The sequence below is a fragment of the Mustela lutreola genome, chromosome 2, assembly GCF_030435805.1.
Source record: "Mustela lutreola isolate mMusLut2 chromosome 2, mMusLut2.pri, whole genome shotgun sequence".
In the NCBI taxonomy this organism is placed as follows: Eukaryota; Metazoa; Chordata; class Mammalia; order Carnivora; family Mustelidae; genus Mustela; species Mustela lutreola.
Genome location: NC_081291.1, coordinates 21,690,061 through 21,717,640, shown reverse-complemented (window position 1 = coordinate 21,717,640; position 27,580 = coordinate 21,690,061). Strand labels below are relative to the sequence as shown.

The following is a 27,580-nucleotide window of genomic DNA, read 5'->3' as shown; positions in this document are numbered from 1 at the left end:
AGGAGGACAAGGGGGGGCTCTGCTCTCACAGATAAACGTACAGAAGAATGATGTGGCAGGCCGGCAGCTTGCTTTATGGACATGACCTCATCTGTTCACGCTGCCCCCCACCCCCAGCTGATAAGAATCTGGTGCTGTTTCCTGTAGTCCAAGGGTCTCAGACAATGGTGTGAACAGGCTGGCCCTGCTGGAAAGGACATTGTTTAGGGAAGAAAAAACACACCAGCACAAAGACAGGGCAGGACCTGTCTAAATGTAAGGGCCTGTTTACAAATCCCTGATTTCCAAGAGGGGGGAACACAATGGGGAATTGTTTTTGGTGAGTCTGGAGTCCCCTCCAGAATGCTCCTGGGGTCTGGGGACGCCTTTGATGGCTTAGACAGGTCTCAGATGCTCTAAGCGGGATAGACACTGATGGCGTGGATGCCTTCCTGTTTATCAGAGGTGCTTGCAGGGCACGGTCAAGGAACAAGTTTACAGCAAAGACAAGAGGGAGGAGCCCTGAGCCTCCTTCCTTCCATCCGGGCCTCCTGCCATTACACTGCACAGCTGTTGCACATGCTGGAGGTGGTTTGCTACAGAGAAACTAGATCAAGGTTTTCATTTTCGGTTTTCCGAAAAATAACAACTTTTTGGTTTATGGCCTCCAATTGCCACATTGCTTTTTGGAAAAAAATGTACAAGGTACGAGACCCTTCCGAATAGCAGGCCCCCCGGAATGGGGCTTCCTAGCTTAGTGGGTAGGGAGCGTACAGGAGCTAGCACTGTGTCGCTGGATTCCGGGCCAATGGAGATACTATTTCTCAAGCAACCTCCCGTCTGGTGCACAGGTAGAACCTTCGATGTCACTAACCAGAGGTCTTAATGTCAGTGTGTATGTATGTGTGTGTAAGGAGAGTAGGGCAGAAGAGCAGAACTGTATCACCCATTTCCCTTGGCACTGGCAGTCCTCATTTTGGGGAAGAGGGGGAGTACAGCCCGAATTAGGAGGATCACTTTGGGTCTGGACAGACCATGAAGGCAGACCTGTCTGAGGATGTGATGAAAGTATCATGAGTAACTATTATACTGATCTCTAAACCCAGCAGGAGCACACCTCATGAATAAACGCAAATGGATGTGCTTAAAACAAGCGAAGAGCCGAAGAGCCAAGAGCCGTAAGTCCTACGCAATCCCAACACAGAAGCTGGCTTTCCCAAAGGCGCCTTTTTCAACCTCCTTGCTCTCGAGGGTTATGTTCTCCTCCTCAATATGCTAACAGTGCCCTCTGGTGTTTGACAGTAAAACAACAGGCTCATGAACACAAAGTACAAGCACTTCCATCAATTCAGTAGACATCAAACAGCCTCTGAATGTGAGTCCGGAGCCCCACACCACGTGGGAAGAAAGGTTAATAAGACAAACAGGTCCCTGCCATTAAGGCGCTTCCCATCTCATGGGAGAGATGGGTACACAACTGTAGGAACAGGTGGAGAACCATGCCTGCTCTAATAGGAGCATAAGCAGAGACCAGTGCACGAAAAAATTGGCCCTTATGCTCGGTTCAACAGGCTAAGGATAGAGACTACAGCTCTCCAGACTGCAAGCCTTATGCTCAGGGCCCAGTGTTCCAGGGTAGCCATGGCCGAGTGCCCGTGGGTGGGGTGTCCGGGGAGAGGCTGCTGAGTAGGGCCATATTTGTGGAAGGCCTTGGATGCCAGTCTCAGCAGCCATCCTAACTAAAGAGCTAGCAGATGTTTATGGTGATCAGCATAAGGGGAAAGCGCATTTGTCAGCAAAGCAAGAGCACAAAGGAAACCATGCAGAGAGAGGGCTTTTGCTGTAATCCTCTGAGGCACAGGGGTCTGAGCTGAGCACTGGCAGTGGGATGGTAAGACGGCAAACATCGGTAAAACAGTCAAATTGACAAGAAAGAGAGTGGTTGAGGATAAAGGGAAGCAGAAGGTAAGATTTCTGAGATTTCTGGCCCTAGCTCATGGTTCCAACAAAGGTAAGGATGGATTAGAGGAAACAGAGAAGGACCTTTGAGGGATTTTTATTGAACATCTATTTCTACCCTCCCCAAGCGAACTATTTGTTCTAGGTCCTATGTTATAAAACAGTAATTAATTCTAACAGACAGATCATTTGTGAAAACATATATTTAAATCATGCAAGAGGACCCTGGGGCATCTTGTAGTGCCAAAAAGTAAAGAGGTGCTCAAAAAATCCCCAACAACAAACAGAACAAAATACACAATAATGAGGGCCTGTGTAAGGACTCAGGAGCTCCTTGTGGCCAGAGCAGGGATAATCTGAGCAACAAAATAAATAAAGCAGTATTGGATTATAACCCAGAATATACTATGCCTATCCCTAAGTCTGGACTGACATAAATGAATGACCGAATAAACAAGCAGGAGAGAATAGGTAAATCTCCCATGCAGAAGAATTCCAAATAGTATAGATATTCTGTTCCCAAGGAGGGAGGGGGCATAAATCCCCACTCATTAATGGTGGGCTACACAGAGTAACTTCCTTCCAAAAGGTACAGTCTGGAAAGTGGGGAGAAGAAGTACCTTTATGCTGGAGAAACCTGACAAACATACTTCAGCAGACGACCAAGGTCACCAATCAACAGTGGAAGACATGTTGATAGTTTGTAACTTGGATATGATGTGATAACACACTTGACCTGGGTGGTCTCCCTCCCCCAGACCCATAACCCTAGTCTCATCGTGAGAAAAACATGGATAAATGCCAAGTGAGGGCTCTCAAAATACCTGACTGGTACTCCTCAAAACTCTCAAGGTCATCAAAAACAATGAAAATCTGACAAACTGTTACAGTCAAGAGGAACCTAAGGAGACAGGACGACTCAGTGCAATGTGGTCTCTTAGAACAGAAAAGAGACATTAGGTGAAAACTAAGGAAATTTAAATGAACTCTTGAGTGTGACAATAATGTATTGGGTTCACTAATTGTTACAAACGTACTATTTTAATGTAAGATGGTACTAATGGGGGAAACTGAGTTTGGGTGTATGGAGAATCCCTGTACTATCTTCACAATTTTTTGTAAATCTAAAACTATCCTGAGTTAGAAGTTCATTTAAGACAAAAGCCCAGTTAATTAGTGGAGAATGACTGGTTAGGTGAAGAACAGAACTTTCCAGGGAGTCTGTGTTGGCTCAGTTGGATAAGCATCTACCTTCTGCTCAGGTGGTGATCCTGAACTCCCAGGATCGAGGCCCTCATCCCACTCCCTGCTCAGTGGGGAGTCTGCTTCTCCTTTTGTCCTTTACCCTGCTTGTACTCTCGCTCGCCCTCAATCTCTCCAAAGAATAAATCAAATCTTTTTTAAAAATTGGGGACTTTCCAGGCAGCTATTAAAATCAATGGGGAGTACAGGTATGGAGATGAAGAAATAGTTAATAGGGGAGAGAGAGAGAGAGTGAGAGAGAGAGAGAGAGAGAGAGTGTGTGCATGCGCACTGTTTTGCTAGGTATCCATAAGGCCAACTACACCCAGAGACTAGGCAACTGAAGGTCTGAGTGACCAAACCACCCCCTATCCCCCACCCCAGCCCCAAGCTCTACCTCCTACCCTCTGCAGCTGGATTCCAGAGGCACTGTTAGAGGACCACTACTTTCAGTTAAGATGGTGTCTCTCACACTTGAGTAGTATCCAAGTGGGTCCTTTTTTTTTTTTTTTTTTTTAAGATTTTATTCATTTGAAAATGAGTGAACATGAGCAGGGGGAGGGGCAGAGGGAGAGAGAGCAGCAGATTCCCCACTGAGCAGCGGGCCAGATGGGGGCTCGATCCCAGGACCCTGAGACCATGACCTGAGCTGAAGGCAGATGCTTAACTGACTGAGCCACCTGGGCGCCCCTCCAAGTGGATTCTTTTTAAAGGGAAAGATACTACCCCAGATGTCTGAGAACAGGCCTGGTGACCCAAGTTATGGAAGTTCTAGAAACTGAAGTCTTAATCTTGGAAGTGTCCTGCAGTTGTGAATTATCATTACAAGAGTTGAGTCTTTAGGATAAGTAAAATACCATTTTTTTTTTTTTAAATGAAAATCCACAATTTAAAAACTTGGTTAACTTGCAGAGCTCTGACAAGGTGTCCCTGGAAACCCAGGTTAGGAAGCACAGCATGGAGTCATCAGAATCATGGGAGAGAAAAGGAAGAAAAAAGGCACAGTTGCGGGCAGCCCTAGGGGTTAGCTGCGCAGGAGGCCCAGGAAGCAGCCAGCTCCTGGAGTAAGCTCCAGGAGGCTGGTCTTTCAGAAAAGAAATGCAGCTAATAGCGATTTGATGTTTGGCCTCTGAGGAAGATTATATTTTGAAGCAAATGTCATGTAGAACATTTGGGAAGAATTAGCCTTAGGTGCCTAACAAATTGAGCAAATACGAAAGAGAGGTATTTCAGGAAAAAAACAAATTATGGGAGAAGAAGAAGAATCCTAGTGTACCCCTTGGCTCAGAGGCATAGCATTTACATGCTCATAGCGAGTAAACCAAAGGCTACTCCTGTAATCCCTGAAGGTTAATTCAACAAAAACTGTGATGCAATTTTAAAAAGATGGGAGAGAATGGAAGTGGAAAGGGGTTAAAGGAGATCTCACATGACGTAATAGGAAGAGTCAATAACATCTAAGACCAATGAATCAAGAAATGGCTAAAATAATGGACAGGAGTTGCCTTTAAGGCGTGGGATTGAGGGTAGGGAAGGGTAAGTCAAGAGGCTCTTTTTCATTATAATCATTTAAGTACTTCTTGATTTTTTAAAGTTCTGTATTACTTTGCTTACATACTTTGATAATCACAAAAAGACACAAATACCCCATCCCCCCCCCCCATGTGATTCTAAGTGGATCTGGTCCAATCTTAAAAGGATCCCTGTAAACACCAAGGATGGAAGTCTCCAGGGGTCATCAACATTTGAACCGAGAACCTGCTCCTGCACCACTGGTGACAAATGACTCAGTGAGACCCTGAGCACTGAGTATCTGGTAAATGGTCCTGAGTTTCCCCCCACTAATCTAAATCCCACAGAATCATTAAAAACAAATGTGAGATAGGTTGCATTCAATTTCTCCCAAGACCTTCTGCCAGATTCCCATCCCAGCTGCCTTGCCTAACGCAACTGGCCTGGCATGGTTCCCTGACCCGAGACGGAATTGCCCAAGCCACCAGGCAGCAAGGTTTTGAATGGAGGTACGCTGCAGACCACACCGCCTACAGTGAACCGAGTCCTTCCACCCCACGTGAGCATGATAGTCCCTGCCCTGTTTGAGTCCAGGACCCTAAGCCCTGCAGTGGTGGCCTGTTCTCAGTCCAGTGTGGCCTCCTTTGCTGGATCACTTCCCTGATGAGAGCCTGTGTTTATTTGTGCAATGATGAGATCTCTGTCCCCGCCTGTAAAGTTCATTTCCCAGAAAACTACTTCCCTCCAAAGCAACATGTCTCTGTTTGAAGTTGAAAATTCTACATTTATTCACTGAATATTATAGATCGGAAGGGTGCATTTTCTATTTCCTCACTCTACCCTCCGGATTCCTCAGGCTGCTTGATAAATTCCAGAGTGAATTTATAAGGCGACACCAATGGAGAGAAAAACCTTTATTTGCATAATAACAAACGTGGGAGAAGTAAGAAGAGGCATATGAGGAGCAGATTAGGGTGGGAGAAGAGAAGAAGGCTCTCTGGGAATAGGGCAGAAAGAGCAGAGGCGCTCTCCTAACTGCTAACATGTTCCGAGGTTGGCATCTGGACCCTGCTCTGTCTTCACGCTCCCCTGGGATTTCTCTTTCCTTGGTTCATGCTCTCACTCCTGGGCCTCTTTCCTTGTCTCACAGTCCCAAAGGGCTCCCTGCCTCAAACCCGGTGGAGGAGCACAGCTTCATACCCAAATGTGCTTGGCAGCGACTACTCAAAAGCTGTTACTTGGATTTTTTGCAGCTCTTAGTGATTTTGACACCCTTAGACCGGCAGGGGTGGCCCCTCCTGCCACTAGAGGACTCTGGCTTTTCTAATAGGGAAGGTCCTGGCCAATCAGTCCAAGAAGGGCCTGGATTCTCTTCCCGGCTGGTGTCTCTGTAGAAATGCCTCCTGGGATGGAAGGTGCCGCTGCAACAAGGGATGTCACCTGGGTTTTCAGGTGTATAGTCTGTGGTGAAAGAAAGGCGGAGAGGAAGACTCAGGCTTCTGTCTCTCCAGGCTCAGGTCCTGGAGCCCCTCCCTAACTACTTCCCTTCCCAAACCAAAGGCACAACTCCAAGTCCCCATCCAGGGACATACCCTCCTCCTTTCCCGGGTATCGCCCCAAGCTCTTCGACCAGACCTTCCCTCCAGTCCCACCTGTGGCTTCAGCAGAAGGTGCACACTCCTCACACTCCCACTTCTTACTGTTGGCTCTCAGGGAGGAGCAGTCCCGGTGGGTTCCGTGGGATCCACACGTAGCACACAGAATGAGACGCCACCTCCTGCAGGAAGAGCCAAGGAAGGGTGTGGGGACCCAGATTACACTCTCTACTGCTCTCAGAATGTCTGCTAGAGGCCAGGCCTTCGCTGAAGGCTTCCCAGGCCATTTTCACTGTACGTTTTACCCATGACCCATCGTGGCCGAGTGCCAATCCCTGGACCCTGCACTCAGGTACAGATACTCGAAAGGTGGATTTGGAAAGAAATTGGACCCGAGGGCTGCTCCACTGGGTGTGAGGAGGAGCAGACCCTGCAGGAACCTGTCCACTTGTGCATGAGTGAGTCCTGGGCTGGTCAAGTGTGGTACTTGAGTTCACCCTGAGGTCTCTAGACAAGAGCGATATTCTTGTTCCTGATAACTGTGCCAAGGTCTAACTCTAGCACGGCACCAGTGAGAAATCTTTCTAACCAGGAGCCTTTCCCTACCCTTCTTCCTCAAAGCTGTCTCTGCCTTTTTCATACAGACAGATGGGGGCATCACAGTGTTGATAGCGCTGATACAACTCCGAGAAAGCCCCCGGCTCGAGCTCCCAGGCAGCATCTCTGCGGTGGGAAAACAATGATTAAAGGGTGCATAATTGGGGGTGAAACCTTTGCCTACCTAGAGTAACTAGGTCGGCAGTACCTAGAAAGTAGGAGGAACTAGGTAGGAGGAACTAGAAAGAACTCAAGTTAGCACAGCAAAAGATCTCAACAGGTTGCCTGAATACTTTTTTTTTTTTTTTAAAGATTTTATTAATTTATTTGACTAAGAGAGAAAGAGAGAGCGAGAGCAAGCACAAGCAGGAGGAACAGCAGGCAGAGGGAGAGGGAGAAGCAGGCTCCCGGCTGAGCAGGGAGCCCGATGCAGGGCCCGATGCAGGGCTCGATCCCAGGGCCCTGAGATCATGACCTGAGCCAAAGGCAGCTGCCTAACTGACGGAGCCACCCAGGCACCCCTGCCTGAATACTTTAAATAAGATGGGCTGAGTGGTCTGGCAGTAGAAGAGGGCTGAAGCAGAATGAGTGGAACATGGGGGTTCCTTAGTTCCATGCTGAAATTCAGGAACCCACCCCCAGGCAATTCTGACCCCCAAGCCCCCTTTTCAGGAACATGTCTATCCCATTCCTCCATTTCCCCCCACCTCCTTTTCTTTTGATAACTGATAAGCCCTCCCTCCACTCTTTCTCTCTTTACCATATGCCAGTGCCTGGGCTGCTCCCTCATTCTCCGAACTAACCTCACACTCACCTCCTCTCTAGAAATCTAGGCAACCCACTCCCTGGCTCAATTCCTGCCCTAGAGTTTCCACTACCTGTCTGGAATATGAATTCCCATTCTTAGCATTTCTTGAGGAAACTCTTCTCGATTGTTACACTGTGGACATTTGAAGAAATGTTTTGCTGATGTGTGGGCATATTTCTGTAAGAGAAACAAGGAAGAGCACTGTGTTTATAAAACACCATCTTTGATCACCTTCTCTCCACCCCAACCCTCATCTCACAAAAAGGATGTTGCCAAGAGAACTTGATTGAAGGTTTCCATAAAAGGGCTACAGGTGGGCTAGTGGGAGGGGTGTAAATCCAGGCCTTAGACCAGAGACCAAGCTCAATTCCAGAGAGCTCCTAGGAGTGCCTTAGCTGTCATCTCTGGCTGTAGGGTCTGCAGTGCTGACCCATTCAAGGGTCACTTTCCTTCCATCCCAGGAAGCAAGGCTGATTTGGAGGCTGCTTGACTCATTCAAGCTTGTTTGCTCTAGCCCTCCTGAGGATTTTGGATGAGGTCTTACAAGTCAGGGGTGACCAGAGACTGGGCTGCCTTTCTTCTGACTGCCTGGAACCAGCCCTGCAAATAGGCCTCCTGGGTGGAACACAGAAGCCAAGACTGCCTGAACATTCCTAGGGTGCTCTGAACTAGAGAAAATCTGGAAGGTCCCCAGGGCGGTCCCCACCTGTATGCACTTGCGATGGTAGAGAGTTTGACTACAACAAGGACTCTGGATGTTTTCAACACTTGCTTGGGATAAGTCTTCACAACACAAGACACAGCTTTCCTCCCCTGCCTTCCCCCGTTGGATGTCCTGTGTTGGGCGGTGTTTTCCACAAAATGATCTGAGGCAGAGTAAACAGACTTGATTTCTGGTTTGTCACTGATGTAGTCATCCAGCTTCCCCGCCTAGGAAGGCCAACCACCCGGGCCGATGCCCAGTGAACCTCCATGCTCATGGGGAGGAGGAGGAGAAGGGGGAAGAACAGCCACATGCCTGCTCACAGCTGTTCCCCCACTGAGCAAAACTCTTGGGACGATCTCCACAGCCTCCTGTTCCTAAAAGCCCCACTTAGCTCTGAGCAGCTGTCTAAGAACAGCAGCTGTTCGTAATTTAAGAAGGGGATGGGAAGCAAGAAGTAACCCCTGTGAAATCGCCAAGTCAAGACACTGTTTCTCATTATTGAATGGGAGGACAGATTCACAGTAAATCAAAAATGGGCCTATGAGAACCAGACTCTGATTTCATTAGCGGCTAATTAAGAGCAACTTGCAAAAGAGCAGTCCAACTTTTCCCCTTCATCACTCACTTGTACTCTCCAAAAAATTGTGAAAGGCAACCCCTTTCTTGGCCACAAGGAAGGTGGAAGTTTCTGACGCATTGATCCTTCTGGCAGTTGATGGCAGCTCCCTTTTTCTTGCACACAAAGCAGATCTGCAAATTAGATCCCAGGCAGTGCTCAGGGCCCCAAGAAAGACAAACAGACGTTCTGTGGCACATCACTGTATGGAATGGAAATTCTAGGAAGCCGTAGCCATTTCCTTTCCTCAGTTGACCTGAAAGCTCTGTGGGCACCCTGAAGCTTAGCCTCAAGCATCACTAAGTAATTTTTTCCCCAGGATGTTGCTCCCTCCCCACTTAGAATCCTCCACCCCAGAGAAGAATGCAGCTTATCGGAAGGGCCTGTTGGGAAATCCGAGAGTCCTTTGACTTCTGAACTAGCCGCTAGGAAAAAGAACAGAAACAGGGGCCATCAGAGAGGCAGGAGAAGAGACCTACCCCGAGGCCCCCATACTGAGGGATTCTAACCTTCCTAGAAGCCCGGGCTGCCTCCTTTTTGATGTCTTCAGGCAGGAATCCATGGAAACCTCTGTTGGACTGGCCCCTCTGAGGCAGCTTGCTAGATAGGATCTGGGGGAGCAGGAGAACCAGGCTGTCAACATGGATGATCAGTGAAACAGTGCAGTGCGGTGAGGAAGAGGACAGGGTGAGAGCGCTAAAGTATAGAGCTTGGTGGGATATATACGCATCGACAGGGTAATTTACTTAGCAAAGGCTTATACAGCATTACCTGTGCTCTAAGTGCTTTTCAAATATTGACTCATTTAATCCTTGTAACAACCTCAGGGGGTAGGTACTATCGTCACCCCCGTTTTATAGGAGACATTCTGTGACCTGCTCAAGGTTTCAGGACTCCAGAACCTGGGCTCTTACATACCTCTGTATTATGCTGTATCTCATTAACTGAGGCTTGCCTTCGGGTGCTGGGCCCTTTGGGGAAAAACTCCCTATATATTAACTCATTTTCTATTCACGACAGCCCTGTGATACAGATACTATTGTGATCCTCATTTAAAAGACCCTCATTAAAAAGAGGGGCCCACTGAGGTATAGGATGGTAAGGGACATGGCTGGGGTCACAGAGCAAGGAGGCAACAGAGTTGGCATTCACATCCAGGCCCACAGAACCCACACACTTACCCTGCCCCTTAGCACAGAAAAAAGCTCTTCTTAATGGAGTTTGTTCATTACAGGAAGGGAAACAGGACTTTAAAACCTGACTATGGAGGCACCTGGGTGGCACAGTTGATTAAGCATCTAACTCTTGGTTTTGGCTCAGGCCTTGATCTGAGTGTTCTGAGATGGGGTCCAATCCACATCGGGCCCCAGCTCAGCACAGAGTCTACTTATGACTCTCTCCCCGCTCCCTTTGCCCCTGCCCCCTGTGCTCACGTTCTCTCTCTCTCTCTCCCTCCTTCTACATAAAATAAAATCTCCCAATGATAGTCATTCTGCCCTATTGGGGAAGGGGAAGAATTGAACTTTCCTTTATAAATACAATTTTAGGGGCGCCTGGGTGGCTCAGTGGGTTAAAGCCTCTGCTTTCAGCTCAGGTCATGATCCCAGGGTCCTGGGATTGAGCCCCCGCATCGGGCTCTCTGCTCAGCAGGGAGCCTGCTCCCCACCCCCACCTGCCTCTCTGCCTACTTGTGATCTCCATCAAATAAATAAATAAAATCTTTTAAAAATATATAATTTTAAGGGCCTTTAGTTTCTGAAAAGTCCCCAAAGCAGATTCTAGAATGGGAAATCAAGGAAAAGGACAATAAACTGTTAATGTACCCATAAACTGTTACATATATGTATGTACATTGGAAGAACGTGAGCACCCCAGCCCCACCCCAAGAATCTTCCAAAAGTATGGGAAGGGTGCTGGACTTCCTAAAGTAATTACATGTAATGTGTAATGGGAACCCAGGTTATTTTATTTTGACCTTGTAACAAATTTTTAAAAGATTTTATTTATTTATTTGACAGACAGAGATCACAAGTAGACAGAGAGGCAGGCAAAGAGAGGGGGGAAAGCAGGCTCCCCGCAGAGCAGAGAGCTGGATATGAGGCTCAATCCAGGACCCTGGGATCATGACCTGAGCCGAAGGCAGAGGCCCAACGACTGAGCCACCCAGGTGCCCCTTTTTGACATTATAGAAAAGGTGACGCTCCAAGGTTAGATGATTTGAAGACACTTGGATTATAGCTATACGTGCCCAATTAGACTTAAAACATATCCATTTAACACCAATTATCTCAGGGCTTTAGGACTATATGAGTGATTTCCGTTTTATTTATATTTCTAAGCATTACTTACGTTTTCTACAATGAGTATGTATTATTTCTATAAACAGAAAAACCAATAGTGAAAGATTAGAAATAATCTAAATGTCCTTTAAAAGTGGTTTGTTTTAATACTTTTTGGCACCCCCCCATACCATGGAATACCAATTAGATATTAAAAAGGAAGAAAACTAGATTAATACATTCTACGAGGAAAGATCTTCCTAAGTATTAAGAGGTAAAAAAAAAAAAACAAAAACAAGCAAAATACAAAACACTGTGTATAGTATGTTTATTTTTATGTTGAAGATGTGTATGCTTGTAAAGGCACTGAGATTAACCAAGACCTGACACCCAAACCAGACAGGACTTACAAGAAGGAAAATCACAGACCAATCTTTCTCATGAGTACTGGTGTAAAAATGAAACAAAATATTAGCAAACCGAATCCAGCACCATATAAAAAGGATAATACATCATCATCAAGCAGGGTTTATACCAGAAATGCAAAGTTAGTTTAACATTAAAAATTCAATTGATGTAACAAACCCCACAAACAAAATAAGGGAGAAAAACGAACATCTCAATAAATGCAGAAAAAGCATTTGACAAAACTCAATACACATTCATGATATCCTCAGCAAACCAGAAATAAAAGGAACCTTCTTTAATCTGATGAAAAGCCGACAGCTAACATAATATTTTAATGTTGGAAAACTGGATGCTATCCTCCCATGCTGGGAGGAACACAAGGATATTTACTCCTGTAACTCCTATTCAAAACCTGATTGAAAGTCCTACCTAGTATAATAAGGCAAGCTTAAGAATTAAAAGAATTGAAAGATTGGAAATGAAGAAGTAGAACTGTCTTTCTTTATTCACACTATATGATTGTGTACACAGGAAATCCTAAGGCATTTACCAAAAATATTAAAAAATAAAAACAACTACTGAACTAATAAGTGAACTTAACAAGATTGCAGGATAAAAAAAATCAACATACAAAATAAACTGCATTTATATATACCAACATCCAAACTTGAAGCTGAAATTTTAAAATACCATTTATAATAGCATAATAATCCAAAAATATTTATGCATTCATTTAATAAAAGATGTGCAAGACTTCTTAACTAAAAAACACTGCTAAATAAAAATAAATTAAAAAAAAATAAATAAAACATTGCTGAGACAAATTTTAAAAGACCCAAATAAATGGGGAAATATATCACATCTGTGGATTGAAGATTCAAGATTTCAGTTCTTCCCAAATTGATCTATAAATTCAATGCAATCCCAATATCAATCCCAACAGGCATTTCTTTTAGAGAAAAACTGACAAGCTAAGTGTAAGATTTATACAGAAAAGGACCTGATAGCCAAAACCATCTTTAAAGATGGTTTTTAAAAAACAATATAGTATTTAATTTCAAGTCACTATAAAGCCCCAGTAATCAAGAGAGTGCAGGACTGTTGTAAGGATGGCACACTGATCAATGACATAAAATAAATAATCCAGATCTACAGAAATATGGTCAATTGATTTCAACAAAGGCAACAAGGTAATTCAATGGGCAGGCAAGGATATCTTGGGACACACACAAAAAAGCACTAATGATAAAAGAAAAAAAATTGATAAACTGAACTTGATCAAAATTAAGAACATTTGTTCTTTGAAAGACACCATTAAGAAAATGAGGCATCTACTGGGTATTTATTCCAAAGATACAGACGCAGTGAGAAGAAGTCCATCTGTACCCCCAGGGTTCATAGCAGCAACGGCCACAGTTGCCAAACTGTGGAAAGAGCCGAGATGCCCTTCAACAGACGAATGGATAAAGAAGATATGGTCCATATATACTATGGAATATTATGCTTCCATCACAAAGGATGAATACCCAACTTTTGCATCAAGATGGACGGGACTGGAGGAGATTATGCTGAGTGAAATAAGTCAAGCAGAGAAAGTCAATTATCATATGGTCTCACTTACTTATGGGCATAAGGAATAGCTCAGAGGACATTGGGCGAAAGAGAGAAGTGAGTTGGGGAAAATCGGAGGGGAGATGAGCCATGAGTGACTGTGGACTCTGAGAAACAAACTGAGGGTTTTGGAGGGGAGGGGGTTAGGGGATTGGGAGGGCTGGTGGTGGGTATTAAGGAGGGCATGTATTGCACGGAGCACTGGGTGTGGTGCATAAACAATGAATCCTGGAACACTGAAAAAATAAAATTAAATTAAAAAAAAAAAGAAAATGAGGCATACCATGGACTTGGAGAAAACAGTGACAATATGCATATCTGAAAAAGGATTTGCATCCAGAATATATACAAAACTCATAAATTGAGAAGACAAAATAACCCTACTTTTACAATGGAAAAATATTTGTACAGACACTTCACTAAAGAACATATGTGAATGGGCCAGTAAGCACACAAAAAGAAGCTCAACATCTTAAGTCAAAAGAGAAATGCAAATTAAAACCACAATGAAATGCCAGTACATACCTAATAGAATGGCTAAAATTAAAAAGATTGACCATATCAAATTCTGGCAAGAATATTGTGCAATTGGAACTCTCACAAATTGCTAGTGCAAGTGTAAACCAGTACAACCACTTTGGAAAGTGATTTGGCAACTTCACATACAGTTAGCACACAACCAATAAATCCACTCCTAGGCCTTTGCCCAAGGGAAGTGAAAATATGTGTTCACAAAAAGACTAGAACATGAATATTCACAGCAACTTTATTCATTATAGTCCCCAAATAGAAACAATTCAAACTGTCCATCAACAGATAGGTAAAGAAGCCAGTTACAAAATATTCATATAACAGAATACTACGAGGCAACAAAAAGGCACAAGCTAACAATATATGCAACAACATGGGTGGATCTCCAAAACATTGCATTGAATAAAAGTCGGACACAAGAATACAATTGGTGTATGATTCCATTGGTATGAAATATGAGAAGAGGCAAAAGTAACCTATAGATGAGAACAGTGATGATCTCTGAGGGGACTAGATGGAAGGGTATGGGAGGGAACTTTCTGCAGTGATGGAAATACTTTGGGGTGGTGTTTATATGAGGATATACATTATATCCCCATGACATAGGAGCTTATCAACACTCATCAAACTGTACACATAAAATTGGTACATTCTATAGTAGGCAAATTATAGCTAATAAAAAATAAGAAAGCATAGTGGGGAAAAACCAGCTCAAAGGACAGTTGATAGCATGTGCTTCTAGGGAGAGGAAGAAAGATTGGGAACGCTGTTTTGGGAAGTGACTTTTTATTGTACATACTTTATACTGTCAGGATTTTATAGCATTTTAAAGGCCAGATTTCAGAAAGAAAAAGGGCTGTTGAGAAAAACAAGGCTATGGATTTGAGGCTGGATGAAAAACAGGGAACAGACAGTACAGCAAAAGTCATGAAACATTCAAAGCAAAGGGGACCTTATACTCACAAGACAAAAATAATGCACGCTGAGATTGTCTTTCTGAAGAAATTCCCCCAGTTTTTCAGGATCCCCAGGTTCTCGAAGGCATAGCCGGCAAACTGGAGGAGAGAATGTTAAGAATTCATTTTGGGAGTACAGGGAAGAGTCATATATTGGGAAGAGGACATTTTGACAAGGATGGAGGTTGGAAAGAAGTGTTGCATGGTATCAGTTAGGCCTTTATATAATTTTGGCCACATTTGAGGGAGTTGGCAGCAAGTGCTCATTTTATATACTTTTCTCTCAAGTGGCTTTAAATAACTTGCCTCTTGAACTTTAGATTAGCCATTGAAGAATCAAGGACCCTGAGTTCTTCAGGATCTTAGAGAATCTGGGAAATAAGTAGGACGGACATTCAGAGAAGCAAGTTTGCTGCCCTACATAGCTGGCCTTGGCTGAGGTCGGAATGCAGCAGTTGAACAGAACCTCCAGTCTTTCTTACCAGGCCCTGAAGATGGCTTCCTTTGGGTCACCCTCCTTGTCTTGGCAGATTTTCTATACAAGAGAAGGAAGAAGTACCAGGCAGTCTTTGAGGATCCTGTCAACACCCCTTGTAACATTTCCCTCAAAAAATGCCTCTATGGTCTGATGAAGGACCAAAATAATAAAAAGCTAAAAAATCAGTTTCTATTCTTATTGCGTATTTTTTGAGAACACAAAATATAGCTGCTAAGTCATTTGAATTACGTGATATTGTAGTTATCTTTCTGTTCCCATTGGCTGTGCTGCCTGTGTAAACTGAATGATGCAAGAGCAAACCTCCTTTTGCTCTTTTACTGTTTCTTCTGTCACCTGCTCTGAATCTCTGGTGACACCATGTTCACAAAGCATAACGAAATAAGAAAACTGAGTGTGAATTTCCTATTGTGAAGCACTATTCTTGGCTCTTCACAGGGACTAGCTCAATGAATCTACAGAAGGCTCTAAAAAGTGGATGCTATTTCTAAACACATTTTCCAGGTGAGGAAACTGAGGCTTAAAAAGAAATATCCCAGGTCACCTAGTGTCAGCAAGTGTTGGAGCCCAGATATGAATCTAGCCCCTAGGGCTCCAGAGCCAGCACTTTGCTTTTAGGGACAGCTCTGGGGGCATAGGTCACCGGGGCTTCCAGGGGACCACTGGTGTATGCTTCCATGCTACCCAACCCCAGGCCCCCACGACCACACAAAGGGGACAAAAAATGCATGATATACCATGGGCCTTTGGACAATTTCTCCCAAACTTCCTTACTTCACCTACTCTACCTCAATCTTTGACGTTCCTTCTTCTTTTCTTTTATAGTCTTCATTCGCTGCTGCCTCTCTCTCCTAACTTGAATTCTTCTATACTATTATGAGGACAATACAGGCTCTTCCAGCTATAAATATAAACAGGGCTTGGTCAGCAATTTAATTCTACATTTGGTTCCACAGGGTCAAAGTAACAGTGTACCTCACCTACCAACCCATGTGACAGAATAAAAGGGAACCACCCAGTATCAACGCTAGTAGTAGCCAATAAACATGAAATTGTGTCAAAACTGTTCTAGGCATTTCACCTGTATTAACTCACAAAAACTCTGTGCAGTAGATACCACTGCAATCCCCATTTTCAAGATGAGGAGACCGAGGCACAGAGAGGGCACAGGAGGCACTTGCCCAAGATCAGAGTTACTGCTATTACTCAGCAGAGTAAGAATTGGAACCACGGTCTGACCTGACTAAACGGGTCTTCGTTTTCTTCATGCCTACTAAATGCACGAGGTGGCACTCAGGATAAATACGCTCACTTTGCCTCAAGTATAGGGGCCTTAATTCTACCCAGTAAAGGCTTGGAGAAGGTAGCTCTTTCCTAGCAAAAGAAGCCCCCGGGGTTTTGGCTGCCTGAAGCAAGAACTCCCTCTAGTGGGAGACAGGAGGGAACACTGACAAATCACCCCTTAGCTCCTCTCCCTTGTCACCAGGCTCCGCTGGGCATTGAGGTTTGGTCGGCTCCCAACCTTGTCTAGATCTGAGCCAAGAGCACAATGTCCCAAAGTGGAGAGGACACCCACACTCCTCCTCCACCAATGTCAGCCCACCGCAAATTTGGTTTTCATTGGTTAATGGGGAAATTCCCTGAAAGGGAAGAGACGATTGAAAACGACATACAATCCACTCCCATGAAGGGAGGGCTGTGTCTCGTCAAGGGAGAGGGGGAAGGACAGCATTTCTTCGAAGGAGAGCCGAGTGAATCAGGTCACTCCAGGGACAGACACACCAGCACCCATGTCCTCAGAGCACAGCTGGGAAGCCTGAACATCTGCAGGGGCTGTCAACTGCTCTCCTTCCACACAACTGTTAAGGCAACTAACTAGCTGTTCAGAAAACTAAGACCGGTTAGACCACCCTTCCTCTCTTTGTGATTGCTCCATCTGCACATGCAGAAGTCACGGCACCTGATGGCTTCTTATTCAACACAAGCAGTTGGCCAGGCTGGAAGAGGAGAGAGGAGGGCACGCACCAGGGGACCCGCTTTCGGGACTACTGAGCGGCTCCGGGTCGTTGGGGGTGGGGGTGGGGGGGTGGGAAATCCCGGCCATCTAGCAATAGAAATAAAACCTTGAAACGTCAGTTCTTTGCATCGCTGGACCAAGACGTTCCTGGAGTGGGATTCTGTGCACACTGGTAGTTACGGGAAGACGCAAAAATCTTCAGAGCATTTGAGGAGGGACGTTGCAAATGCCGACTTCCACGAGCAGCTCAGTCCGAGATTCCCTAACGGAGCGGATGCTCCCTTGGAACGGTTACCAAGCTGTTTCACTGGAGGAGCGCTAGGTAAAGGCTTGTTGAAAAAATTAAAAATAAATTAGCGTGTTCGGCCCCGCCGCCGCAAGAATAAACAGTGATTTATTTGAAAAATGTGTCGGTGTGGCCACAACCGTCCCCCGGAGGTAACAGCCGAAGAAGGGGCTCAAGGAGCATCCCGCGGATGCCAGACCAGGCTCATGTCGCGCCTGCAGGGCGGCTGGTGCGGGGCCGGGCCGGAGGTCGTCTCCGCCGCTTGCTCCTCACGGTAGCGCACAGGCCGCCGCTCCCGGCCGGGGCAGCCCGCCCAGCTGTCGCCGAGGGCGCCGCAGTCCGGAGCTTTATTCGTTGTCACAAGCCGTGGTAGCTACCTCACGGGCGGCCGCCCCGCGCGGTGACTGCGCCGGCGAAGGGGGCGAGCGCGCAAACCGGGGCCGGGTCACGCGGACTGCGACCCAGGGAGACTGCGGCCGCGGGGACCACCGCGTCGCGGACCGTTGGTAGGAGAGGACCGCTAACGGCCGCGCGCTAACAGCCGCGCGCCCGCCCCGCCCCTTCCTCTCTCACAGCCGAGCCGGTCCCCGCCCCCGTCCCGCCCCCTCACCTCTTCCCGCCCCCGCCCCGCCCCGCCCTGCCTTTTGCTCTCGGGCGGCCGGCGCCCAGCACTGCCCTCGCCCCGCCCCTTCCCCTCGCCCCGCCCCCTCGCGCGAGCGCCTGGGCCTCGAGAATCGATCCCGCGGAAGACAAGCCGAGAGGCGGGGCGGAGAACGTCGCGCTGTGGTGACGTAGTGTCGCGGGCGCGGGCTGGTGACGTCAACTGTGCCCGTTGTCTGTGTGTGGGGCTAGGGGCCCCGGGGCGGCGGGGGCTCCCGGCGCGGGCGGCGGTGGGTCGGGAGGGCCTGGACATGGCGCTGAGGGGCCGCCCCGCGGGAAGATGAATAAGGGCTGGCTGGAGCTGGAGAGCGACCCTGGTGAGGAGGGTGCTGGGCGGGCCGGGGGCTGGGGAGGCCGGTTGGGCCCGAAACGCGTCCGTCTGACCACTACCTGCTCCTCTTGTCGCCCGACCCAGGCCTCTTCACCCTCCTGGTGGAAGACTTCGGTAAGAGCCTCTCCTACCCGCTGGACCCGGGCTGTGGGGTTCCACTCCTGTGCCCTCGCTGCACAGCCTGGGGCTGCCCTTTCCGACTTCTTTATTTCCCTGATCGCAGGTGTCAAAGGGGTGCAGGTGGAGGAGATCTATGACCTTCAGAGCAAATGTCAGGGGTGAGTGGCTTAGTGCCAGGGCCTTCCCTTACACCCCGAGGGCAAGAGAAGGGCCAGGGGAGGAGGGCCCCTCAAGGGAGGTAGTGTAAGAATCCCAAGTTATAAAATCTCATACACGGAAGCACCCCTCATCTTTGGGTGCCCTCCTGATCAAGCTGGTATTTTTTCTCGCAGTCTTCCTTCACACTTCCCTTTATGTAGTAGTCTCCTTCCCCCTCTACAAATCTAACTATCCTTTGGAGTACAGTTCAGCGGCTTTTTCTGGTCTTGTTGCAGAAAAGCAGCCCCTTCTCTTGACCCAGGTCACACAGTGCCTGCTGTAATTTATTAATTACTGCTTTCATGTACCCGTGTGCTGGTGGCTTTAATCCCTTCACAAAGATCTTGTATTGATTGGTTGGTGTGTGGCATCTGACAAGGCCCCTCCAGGGTGACCAACCTCAGAACCTTGTCTTGGTCGTCCTGCAGACTAGAGGTGTGGAGTGCCCCTCTACAGAGACTACAGTGCATGAACCAAGAGATCTGTTTTTATCTTTCAGGAAAGCACGGACTGTTAAGGTGTTCATTTGCTTTTTTCACTGCACTGGGGCCCAAGCCTTGGGGTTCACAGTGAGAATTAATGTTTAAATTCCTTGATCAGAGTTTTTTTTTTTCTTGCCTTACTTTCTGTTCCTACCTTGTCCTGGGCCACGGGTTCCAGCTTTTCATTTCTTATCCCAGAAGCTGATGCTTGACTATGCCTGCAGCAGGCTTCTGGATGTGAAGGCTCAGAGCCAGTTTAGGCATTGTTGGAAAGAAGCCAGGATAGAGGTGGGATCACGGGGAGGGCACCTGAGTGATAACACAGTGCATGGGAATAGGCAGGAAAAGAAAAGGGATGCTGATTGCCTTTCCCCACTTGGCTGGTCTAGCTTTGCCCCTTACTTTCCCCAGCCCAGTGTATGGATTCATCTTCCTGTTCAAATGGATCGAAGAACGCCGATCCCGTCGCAAGGTGTCTACCTTGGTGGATGATACGTCTGTGATTGATGATGATATTGTGAACAACATGTTCTTTGCCCATCAGGTCTGCTGGGCTCTGTGTTCCATCTGGAGGGTGGGATGCTGCCATTGTCTTTGCTGGGAAGCGGAAGTGGGGGAAGTGAGGGGGAATAGATAGGCAGATACTATGAGTAGCGGTTAGAGAAGTCCCCTGGCAGAAGGAACTGAGCTCTGAGTTCATTATAAAAGGGAGTATCTTTAGAGCAGGCTGGTGGTGAGTCTACTCTGCATGTCCCCAGACATTTGGGGGGCATTTAATTGAATGAACAAATATTGGGTGGAAAGGAGGGAAGCTGATGAGTTTTCTTGTGCAGATAGGACTGTCTCTGTCTGGGTCCTCATTCTAAAGGAGTTTGGCTTAGGTGAGGCATGCTGTGTATGAGTGACTGTTCTTGGGTTTCACAGTTGATCCCCAACTCTTGTGCCACTCATGCCCTGCTGAGCGTGCTCCTGAACTGCAGCAACGTGGACCTGGGGCCCACCCTGAGTCGCATGAAGGACTTCACCAAAGGCTTCAGCCCTGAGGTAGGCCGCAGCAGCACCTCAATCCTGGCTCACAGCTTGCTGCTCAGATCTGACTCCCAGGCCCACATACCATATGCCATTTGATACTGTGAGGCCATTTTTTTTCAAATGATTTACCTTATGTTTGACCCTCAGATTTTAGGTTTAATTGTCAGGAAAGACCTAAGGAGGAAAGGAACATTCCTTTAGTGACACTATGTTATGAATTTCTTTGTCAGTCTGTACCAGGCCACATTGTTTTCCAGTGTCCACTCATTACCGTGCAAGATGAACCCCATCCTTCTGGGGCTCTGGAGTTCTTTTCTGTCCCCACTAACCTTTCAGCAAAATCAATCTATGCTGCTACAGGTTTCTGGAATGCCTCCAGGTCTGTTGTCCAGAGCTTTGCTTCCCACCCAGAGGCCCACCTGAGAAGTTGTTTTGTTTTATTTTGTTTTTTTTTTAAAGATTTTATTTATTTATTTGACAGACAGAGATCACAAGCAGGTAGAGAGGCAGGCAGAGAGAGAGAGAGGAGGAAGCAGGCTCCCTGCTGACCAGAGAGCCCGATGTGGGACTCGATCCCAGGACCCTGAGATAATGACCTGAGCCGAAGGCAGAGGCTTAACCCTCTGAGCCACCCAGGCGCCCTGAGAAGTTGTTTTGATGTGTTATTTCCTTCTCTCTAGAGCAAAGGATATGCAATTGGCAATGCCCCAGAGTTGGCCAAGGCACATAATAGCCATGCCAGGTGTGTGGGAGCTATGGGAGCTGGTGGGAGTGGCAGGGGGAGGAAGGGTTGTCTCATTCTGGGCCCTGAGCATGTCCTTCCCTAGGCCTGAGCCACGCCACCTCCCCGAGAAGCAAAATGGCCTTAGTGCTGTGCGGACGATGGAGGCATTCCACTTTGTCAGCTATGTGCCTATCACAGGCCGGCTTTTCGAGCTGGATGGGCTGAAGGTCTACCCCATTGATCATGGTAGGGACCCACTGGGTTTTTTTGCTTACTTTCTAGGGAGCTGGGGTTCAGGGTCCCCAGGTGCTTGGGACCCACTAGCAGGGGGATGGTGTTGAGGGCATCTGTCTCTGGCTGGATGGCACCCTGCACTGCACTACCTGACCACCCCAGACTCCCTGACTCAACTGCTCTCCATCTTCCTTTCCATTTCTGGCCTGTCCAAACTCAGGGCTTCCCCCCTGCTGACTCCTCATGTTGGTCTTCCCTAGGGCCCTGGGGGGAGGATGAGGAGTGGACCGACAAGGCCCGACGGGTCATCATGGAGCGAATCGGCCTCGCCACCGCAGGGTAAGGGCTCTGTGCTTGCCCTTCCCTCTGGAGCTGTGCCTCCATTGGGAGAGACACAGAAAAGGGAAAGCAGTGAGGTCAGATGACTCATGCAAGGCCACATGAGGAATCTGGCCAGGTCCACTTTAGATCTTGGGCTTCTAACTCTTTGCCATGTTTCTCACCCAGGCTGCTTATGGCCTGCTTTGGGACAAACTGGGGAGGAGCACGCATTGGTGGAGCCCTAGATGGCCCAGACATGCTGGCTCACTTGCTGATAGGCCCTCATGCAGGTCATGGGCAGTCCCTAGCTCAGCTCCTGCCCAGCTAGCTCATAGCTAGCTGTTGCCCGCCTGCTGGCGTGGGGCCTGCACCTATGGCTATAGCTGTGACTTCAGGGAGCCCTGCCACATTGTTTATCTCAACCCGATGGTGGTGCTGGGGCGAGAGCTGTTCTTACGGTTGTGGCTGTGACTGCAGGGAACCCTACCATGACATCCGCTTCAACCTGATGGCGGTGGTGCCCGACCGCAGGATCAAGTATGAGGCCAGGCTGCATGTGCTGAAGGTGAACCGTCAGACAGTACTGGAGGCCCTGCAGCAGGTGGGGACCCTTCCTGCCATCCCTCTTCCCCTCACTGGGGTGTGGTGTCTGATTCCCAGATCACTCTTTATTACGGATCTGTTGAGCTTCACTTGACCATTCCTTTCCTTTGCTTTCCTTGTGGGAAAGCTGGGACCTGGGGTGGGGAGGGGGAATAGCTTCTAGGAGGAGGTTTGGGTTCAGCTGTTGTATTTCCTTGTGAGCGAGTGAGTAGAACCAAGGATGTTTGCTGTCCAAGCGAGTGACTGGGGTCTGCTTTCACTCCTCTGAGCCTTGGATTCTGTTTTTAGCTGATTAGGGTAACACAGCCAGAGCTGATTCAGACCCACAAGTCTCAAGAGCCACAACTGCCTGAGGAGTCCAAACCAGCCAGCAGCAAGTCCCCCCTGGCGCTGGAGGCAGGCAGGGCCGCAGCAGCCTCCGAGGGCACTCACACAGGTACCCTTGGCCTCAGAGCCACCCATCATAGCTTGAGCTGAGAGGCCCAAGCAGAGCAAGTCTTTTTGTCGGATGCACTTGGGTAGAGGTTCAAAGGCTCCTAGGGATGCCTAAGGCTGAGTGTCTGCAGCCCTTTATACTTGGAACATGGAGAGCAGTCATCACCTAAAGAAAGGTACCCGTGAAGGGCTGACATTACCACAGTTCCTGAACCTTCTTTATAATAAATATTCCCTTTCCAGTTTTCTTAAGAGGCTTTTTTTTTTTTTGTCTCCCTCCCTCCCTTTTTCCATCTCATCCTTCATCTTGCTGTGGGCCCATGACCTAGAGCTTGTGGACTCTCATCCTGTTAGCTAGCACACCTGTTCTCTGACAAGAGAGGAGGGAGCAGCGTTATATCTGGGGAGTTGGTGGGCAGGGAACTTGTTTTCTTGAGGGTCTGCCTGAAGGTCCTGCCTGTGCTCCTTGTCCTCTCAGATGGTGTGGAGGAGGTGGCTGGTTCGTGCCCCCAAGCCCCAACCCACAGCCCTCCCAGCAAACCCAAGCTGGTGGTGAAGCCTCCCGGGAGCAGCCTCAACGGGGTTCCTCCCAACCCCACTCCCATTGTTCAGCGGCTGCCAGCCTTTCTGGACAATCACAACTATGCCAAGTCCCCCATGCAGGTGAGCTGGGAACACCCTTGGCTGAGCCCCTCCAATGTTCTTGAGAGGCTGCAACAAGCAGTTTCCTTAGGTGGTTCCTTGGTGTTTACCCCATACCAAGGCCTCGATAGCCAAGTCTCTGCTACCTAGAAGCCCCCCCACCCCGCCAGGGGCTTAGAGAGGGAGAGAACTCTGACTCTCAGTCCACTCACACAGCAGTGGGGCAGGATGTTTAGGGCATGTGCCTGGTACCACTTGAGGAGTTAGGTCTTGCTGGCAAAAGAAAGGCACGTGTTTCAGGGTGCTCTGTTTGTCTTAGATGTCTCGCATAGGCAGGTCGTGTGGGTGGGCAGCAGCCTCCCCGGGAATCAAGGGTGGGCTCAGAACACCTAGGGCTGGGTGGACTCTGACCTGGAGAACCGTGTTGGCTTTCGGCTGTGACTGCTGTATCCAGCCCGGGCTGACTGGTCGCTCCTTATGGCCGCCCTTGGTCTCTGCCCCAGGAGGAGGAAGACCTGGCAGCAGGCGTGGGCCGCAGCCGAGTTCCAGTCCGCCCTCCGCAGCAGTACTCGGATGATGAGGACGACTATGAGGATGATGAGGACGATGACATGCAGAACGCCAGCCCTGCCATCAGGTCAGCCTCAGCTCTGGAAGGCTAGAGGCTTGAGTGCTGCAGGTCCTACCTTGACTCTTCCAGTCCATGTCTGAGGTTACCCTTTAGCATATACTTTGGAGTGCCTGCCGAGCTCAGGGTCCGTGGGAGGCTGGCATGCAGGGCTGACTCCAGGCCCTGGGTCCCCAAGGCTTCAGAGGGCTTGAGGGAGTGTTGACATTTAACCAGATAATAAGGCCCGTCCTGTTGGAAGGCCTTTCAGCTAGACCTCAAAGGATTGGATGAAGCAGGGATGGAGGAGATGGGGCGGGGCGCGGCTCTGTCAGAAGACCTGGCATTGGCAGAAGGCCAGAGTGAGGCAGCTGGAATAGAGGTGTCCTTTGAGAACACGTGGCTGTGGCTTTTGGAGCTTAGGGTGCCAGGCTCAGCATGGCCAGGTCAGGCTCTGGACCCAGTGTGAGGAGTTGCAGTGTCCATCCCTGGAGGCCGGGACGTGTCCAGGGCTATTCTGGGCACTGCTGGGCAGGGTCACCCGGCCCCTTCCCATGGCTCACCTTTCCTTTGGCCTCCCCAGGTATAAGCGAAAGGGGCCAGGCAAGCCAGGGCCACTGAGTGGCTCTGGGGACGGGCAGCTGTCGGTGCTGCAGCCCAATACCATCAACGTCTTGGCCGAGAAGCTCAAAGAGTCCCAGAAAGACCTCTCGATTCCTCTGTCCATCAAGACAAACAGTGGGGCGGCCAGCCCGGCTGTGGCGGTCCCCACGCACTCGCAGCCCTCACCCACCCCCAGCAATGAGAGCACGGACACAGCCTCTGAGATTGGCAGTGCTTTCAACTCGCCGCTGCGGTCGCCCATTCGCTCAGCCAACCCAACGCGGCCCTCCAGCCCTGTCACCTCCCACATCTCCAAGGTGCTTTTCGGAGAGGACGACAGTCTGCTGCGTGTTGACTGTATCCGCTACAATCGCGCTGTACGTGACCTGGGTCCTGTCATCAGCACCGGCCTGCTGCACCTTGCTGAGGATGGGGTGCTGAGTCCCCTAGCACTGACAGGTGCGCCTGCGACTGGCTCACTGGCCTCTTGGTGTACCGAGGAGGGGGTGGCCAAGTAACCACCAGGTGTCCTGCTCTCTGAGGGGTCCTCTTGTGCTTTCTCTTCCCAGAGGGTGGGAAAGGTTCCTCACCCGGCAGCAGGCCGAGCCCAGGCAGCCAGGGCTCCAGCAGCCCCGAAGAGAAGGAGGTCGCGGAAGCTGCAGACAGCAGAGAGAAGCCTGGGTTGGCCAGGCCTGGCGAGCCCTTGAGTGGGGAGAAGTACTCACCCAAGGTGAGTCCCTTTGCAGTTTTCTCTTCTAATCTTGCCAGAGGGAAGGTCTTGAGGCACTGCTGCCCGGGTGCTGGGGCCTCAGGAGTGCTGGTGTAAAGGCTGGTGGCGCAAGCCGGGCTCCAGGAAGCCTGTTTGGGTTGAGGAGCCGTCGGAGCCTTGGTAGGGTTTGGACTCTGGCTGCTCCTCCTTGTCTCCAGCTGCCTCCTGGTGGGTGGGCAGGGGGGTCCTTGGATGCTGGCCAGCCCCCCTCAGGGGTACGTTGCGGGATTTTGGCAGGAGCTGCTGGCACTGCTGAAGTGTGTGGAGGCAGAGATTGCAAACTATGAAGCCTGCCTCAAGGAAGAGGTGGAGAAGAGGAAGAAGTTCAAGGTGGGTCATCTCCAGCAGCTGGTCCTCTGCCCATCTTCCCAGACGTGTGACCTCCCGAGGTCAGCTGGTGGCTGCTCCGGGGAGATGGGCTGCAGTGCTCTCATCCTTCTCTCCCACAGATTGACGACCAGAGAAGGACCCACAACTATGATGAGTTCATCTGTACCTTCATCTCCATGCTGGCCCAGGAAGGTGAGGGGACTTACTGCCGCAGCTGACCTGGCATGCCCTGCTGGGGGCCATGTCCCTCAGGCCTCTTTTGGGGCTTAAGCAGACTACACGGGGTGGCAGGGGTGCAGGAAGGGCCAGGAGAGCCTCAGCTCCTGGCCTGAGGCGCATGGAGTGGGTGGCTGCCGTGCATCCAGCCACCTGTTTAAGCACCTTGGCCTTTGTAGGCATGCTGGCCAACCTGGTGGAGCAGAACATCTCGGTGCGGCGACGCCAAGGGGTCAGCATCGGCCGGCTCCACAAGCAGCGGAAGCCGGACCGGCGGAAACGCTCGCGCCCTTACAAGGCCAAGCGCCAGTGAGGACTGCCAGCCGCACCCTGCAGCCGCTCTTGCCGCGTGGCCCTCCCAGGGGCCCCTTCCCTGTCCCACTCCTCGTCTTCCCAGTATTACTGAATAGTTCCAGCCAGAGAGCCTGGCCCCTGGGCATGAGTGCCAGGGTGGACTTCTGCGTTATGCCCCCAGGCCTGTCGGGGCAGGACCGCCCTGTGGTGCTCTGGAAACAGCAGCTGGAGCTGGGGCACAGGGAGGTGCTGCAGCTTCCTCCACAGCCGGCTGTGGAGTGGCAGGACCTGGCCTTCCTGCCTCGGCAGCAGAGTATATATTTTACCTACAGAGACGTCTATTTTTCTGGGCTCTAACCCATCTTGCCACCACTGTGTTGACATAGCCAGCTTCCTGACTGCGTTCTTTCTAGCAGTTGTCATCCTGGTGGACCCAGGTCCCCACATCATGCTGGAGTCATGACTGCAGGGTCCCAGCTGGGGGCCTGGATGGGCATTGGGCCCTGCGGCTCTAGCCCCAGCCACCAGTCATCCCTGTTGTGAGGAAGCCAGGTCTGTTCTTCCTCCCGGGAGAGCTCCAAACTCAGGGACCCGACTTGGGGGCTGGTTTGGGAGTGGGGTGTCTTCGTAGTGGGGGAATGAGCAGCCCGCTGGGGTCCCATGGCCTGAGTAGAGAGAAGTGTTCAAGCTGTTTACTGGCCTGTAAACTCCCTTCCTGGCTTTGCTTGTCAAGACTGTTCTCTGCAGCAAGGCTCTGGGGCTCTTTGCCTTCAGTGTTGTAGCCCTGGCAATGGGCTGGCCTTGGGCTCCTGGGCTCTGTCCCTGGAGCCCGGGGTTCAGAGGAGCCCCTGCCCAGCTCCTCAGTATTACCACGTCTCCCTCCTCTTAGGGATAGCAGAGATAGGGCTGCTCACAGGAAGCTGACACCCCTCGGCTCTCCGTGCCACGTCAGCTTCTTCAGCCTCTACAAGGCATTCAGTGGGGGACAGCAGGACTAAGGCACCCAGTTGGGGCCCTGGTGTTCCCAGAGGGCCTAATGCCAAGGGGCAATGGGCCCAGCACTGTCTCTGGAGCTCAGGCCCCAAAGAGAGCCCCATGGCCACTGCCAGATGGCTTGGAAGGTGATCAAAGCAGGCCCCTTATCTGTACATAGTGACTGGGGCAGGGGATGGCTGGCCAGTGTCGCAGCCACCTCTCTGTGCTGAGCACAGCCTGACTTCTCCAGTCCCTGTAAATATTGGATCAATGAATAAAACTCTCCTAAGAAATGAACTCTCCTGTGGTTGCTGGCCTAAGACTTACAGGTTAGGTTGTGGTGAGAGGGAGGACCTAACCAAACCTGGGCTGAAGGTCCCATGACCAGAGGGGTGAGAGGTATACA

General features: G+C 49.5%; 2 protein-coding genes across 4 annotated transcripts; one reads left to right on the top strand and one right to left on the bottom strand.

Moving 5' to 3' along the window:
* Positions 1-5,591: 5,591 nt before the first annotated feature.
* Positions 5,592-18,151, bottom strand: PHF7 (PHD finger protein 7). Of its 3 annotated transcripts, XM_059161087.1 has the most exons (11): positions 17,419-18,150; positions 16,084-16,196; positions 15,282-15,334; positions 14,807-14,898; positions 9,524-9,625; positions 9,024-9,148; positions 8,399-8,558; positions 7,763-7,869; positions 6,894-7,010; positions 6,345-6,469; positions 5,592-6,153 (listed from the first exon to the last, which is right to left on the bottom strand). In XM_059161087.1, the coding sequence occupies exons 2-11, from the start codon at positions 16,125-16,127 to the stop codon at positions 5,927-5,929; spliced, it is 1,152 nt and encodes a 383-aa protein (XP_059017070.1). In that variant the 5' UTR covers positions 16,128-16,196; positions 17,419-18,150; the 3' UTR covers positions 5,592-5,926. The 3 variants fall into 3 exon arrangements, with proteins under 3 accessions (XP_059017070.1, XP_059017072.1, XP_059017071.1); XM_059161089.1 differs by lacking the exon at positions 6,894-7,010 and having other exon boundaries at positions 17,419-18,151; XM_059161088.1 differs by lacking the exon at positions 16,084-16,196 and having other exon boundaries at positions 17,419-18,151.
* Positions 18,152-18,399: 248 nt separating this feature from the next.
* On the top strand, positions 18,400-27,471 carry BAP1 (BRCA1 associated protein 1). Its single transcript, XM_059161086.1, has 17 exons — positions 18,400-18,575; positions 18,674-18,703; positions 18,813-18,867; positions 19,801-19,933; positions 20,314-20,433; positions 21,102-21,163; positions 21,249-21,391; positions 21,640-21,718; positions 22,178-22,301; positions 22,592-22,739; positions 23,217-23,401; positions 23,884-24,017; positions 24,571-25,049; positions 25,160-25,320; positions 25,597-25,689; positions 25,809-25,881; positions 26,085-27,471. The coding sequence occupies exons 1-17, from the start codon at positions 18,539-18,541 to the stop codon at positions 26,216-26,218; spliced, it is 2,190 nt and encodes a 729-aa protein (XP_059017069.1). The 5' UTR covers positions 18,400-18,538; the 3' UTR covers positions 26,219-27,471.
* Positions 27,472-27,580: the final 109 nt, after the last annotated feature.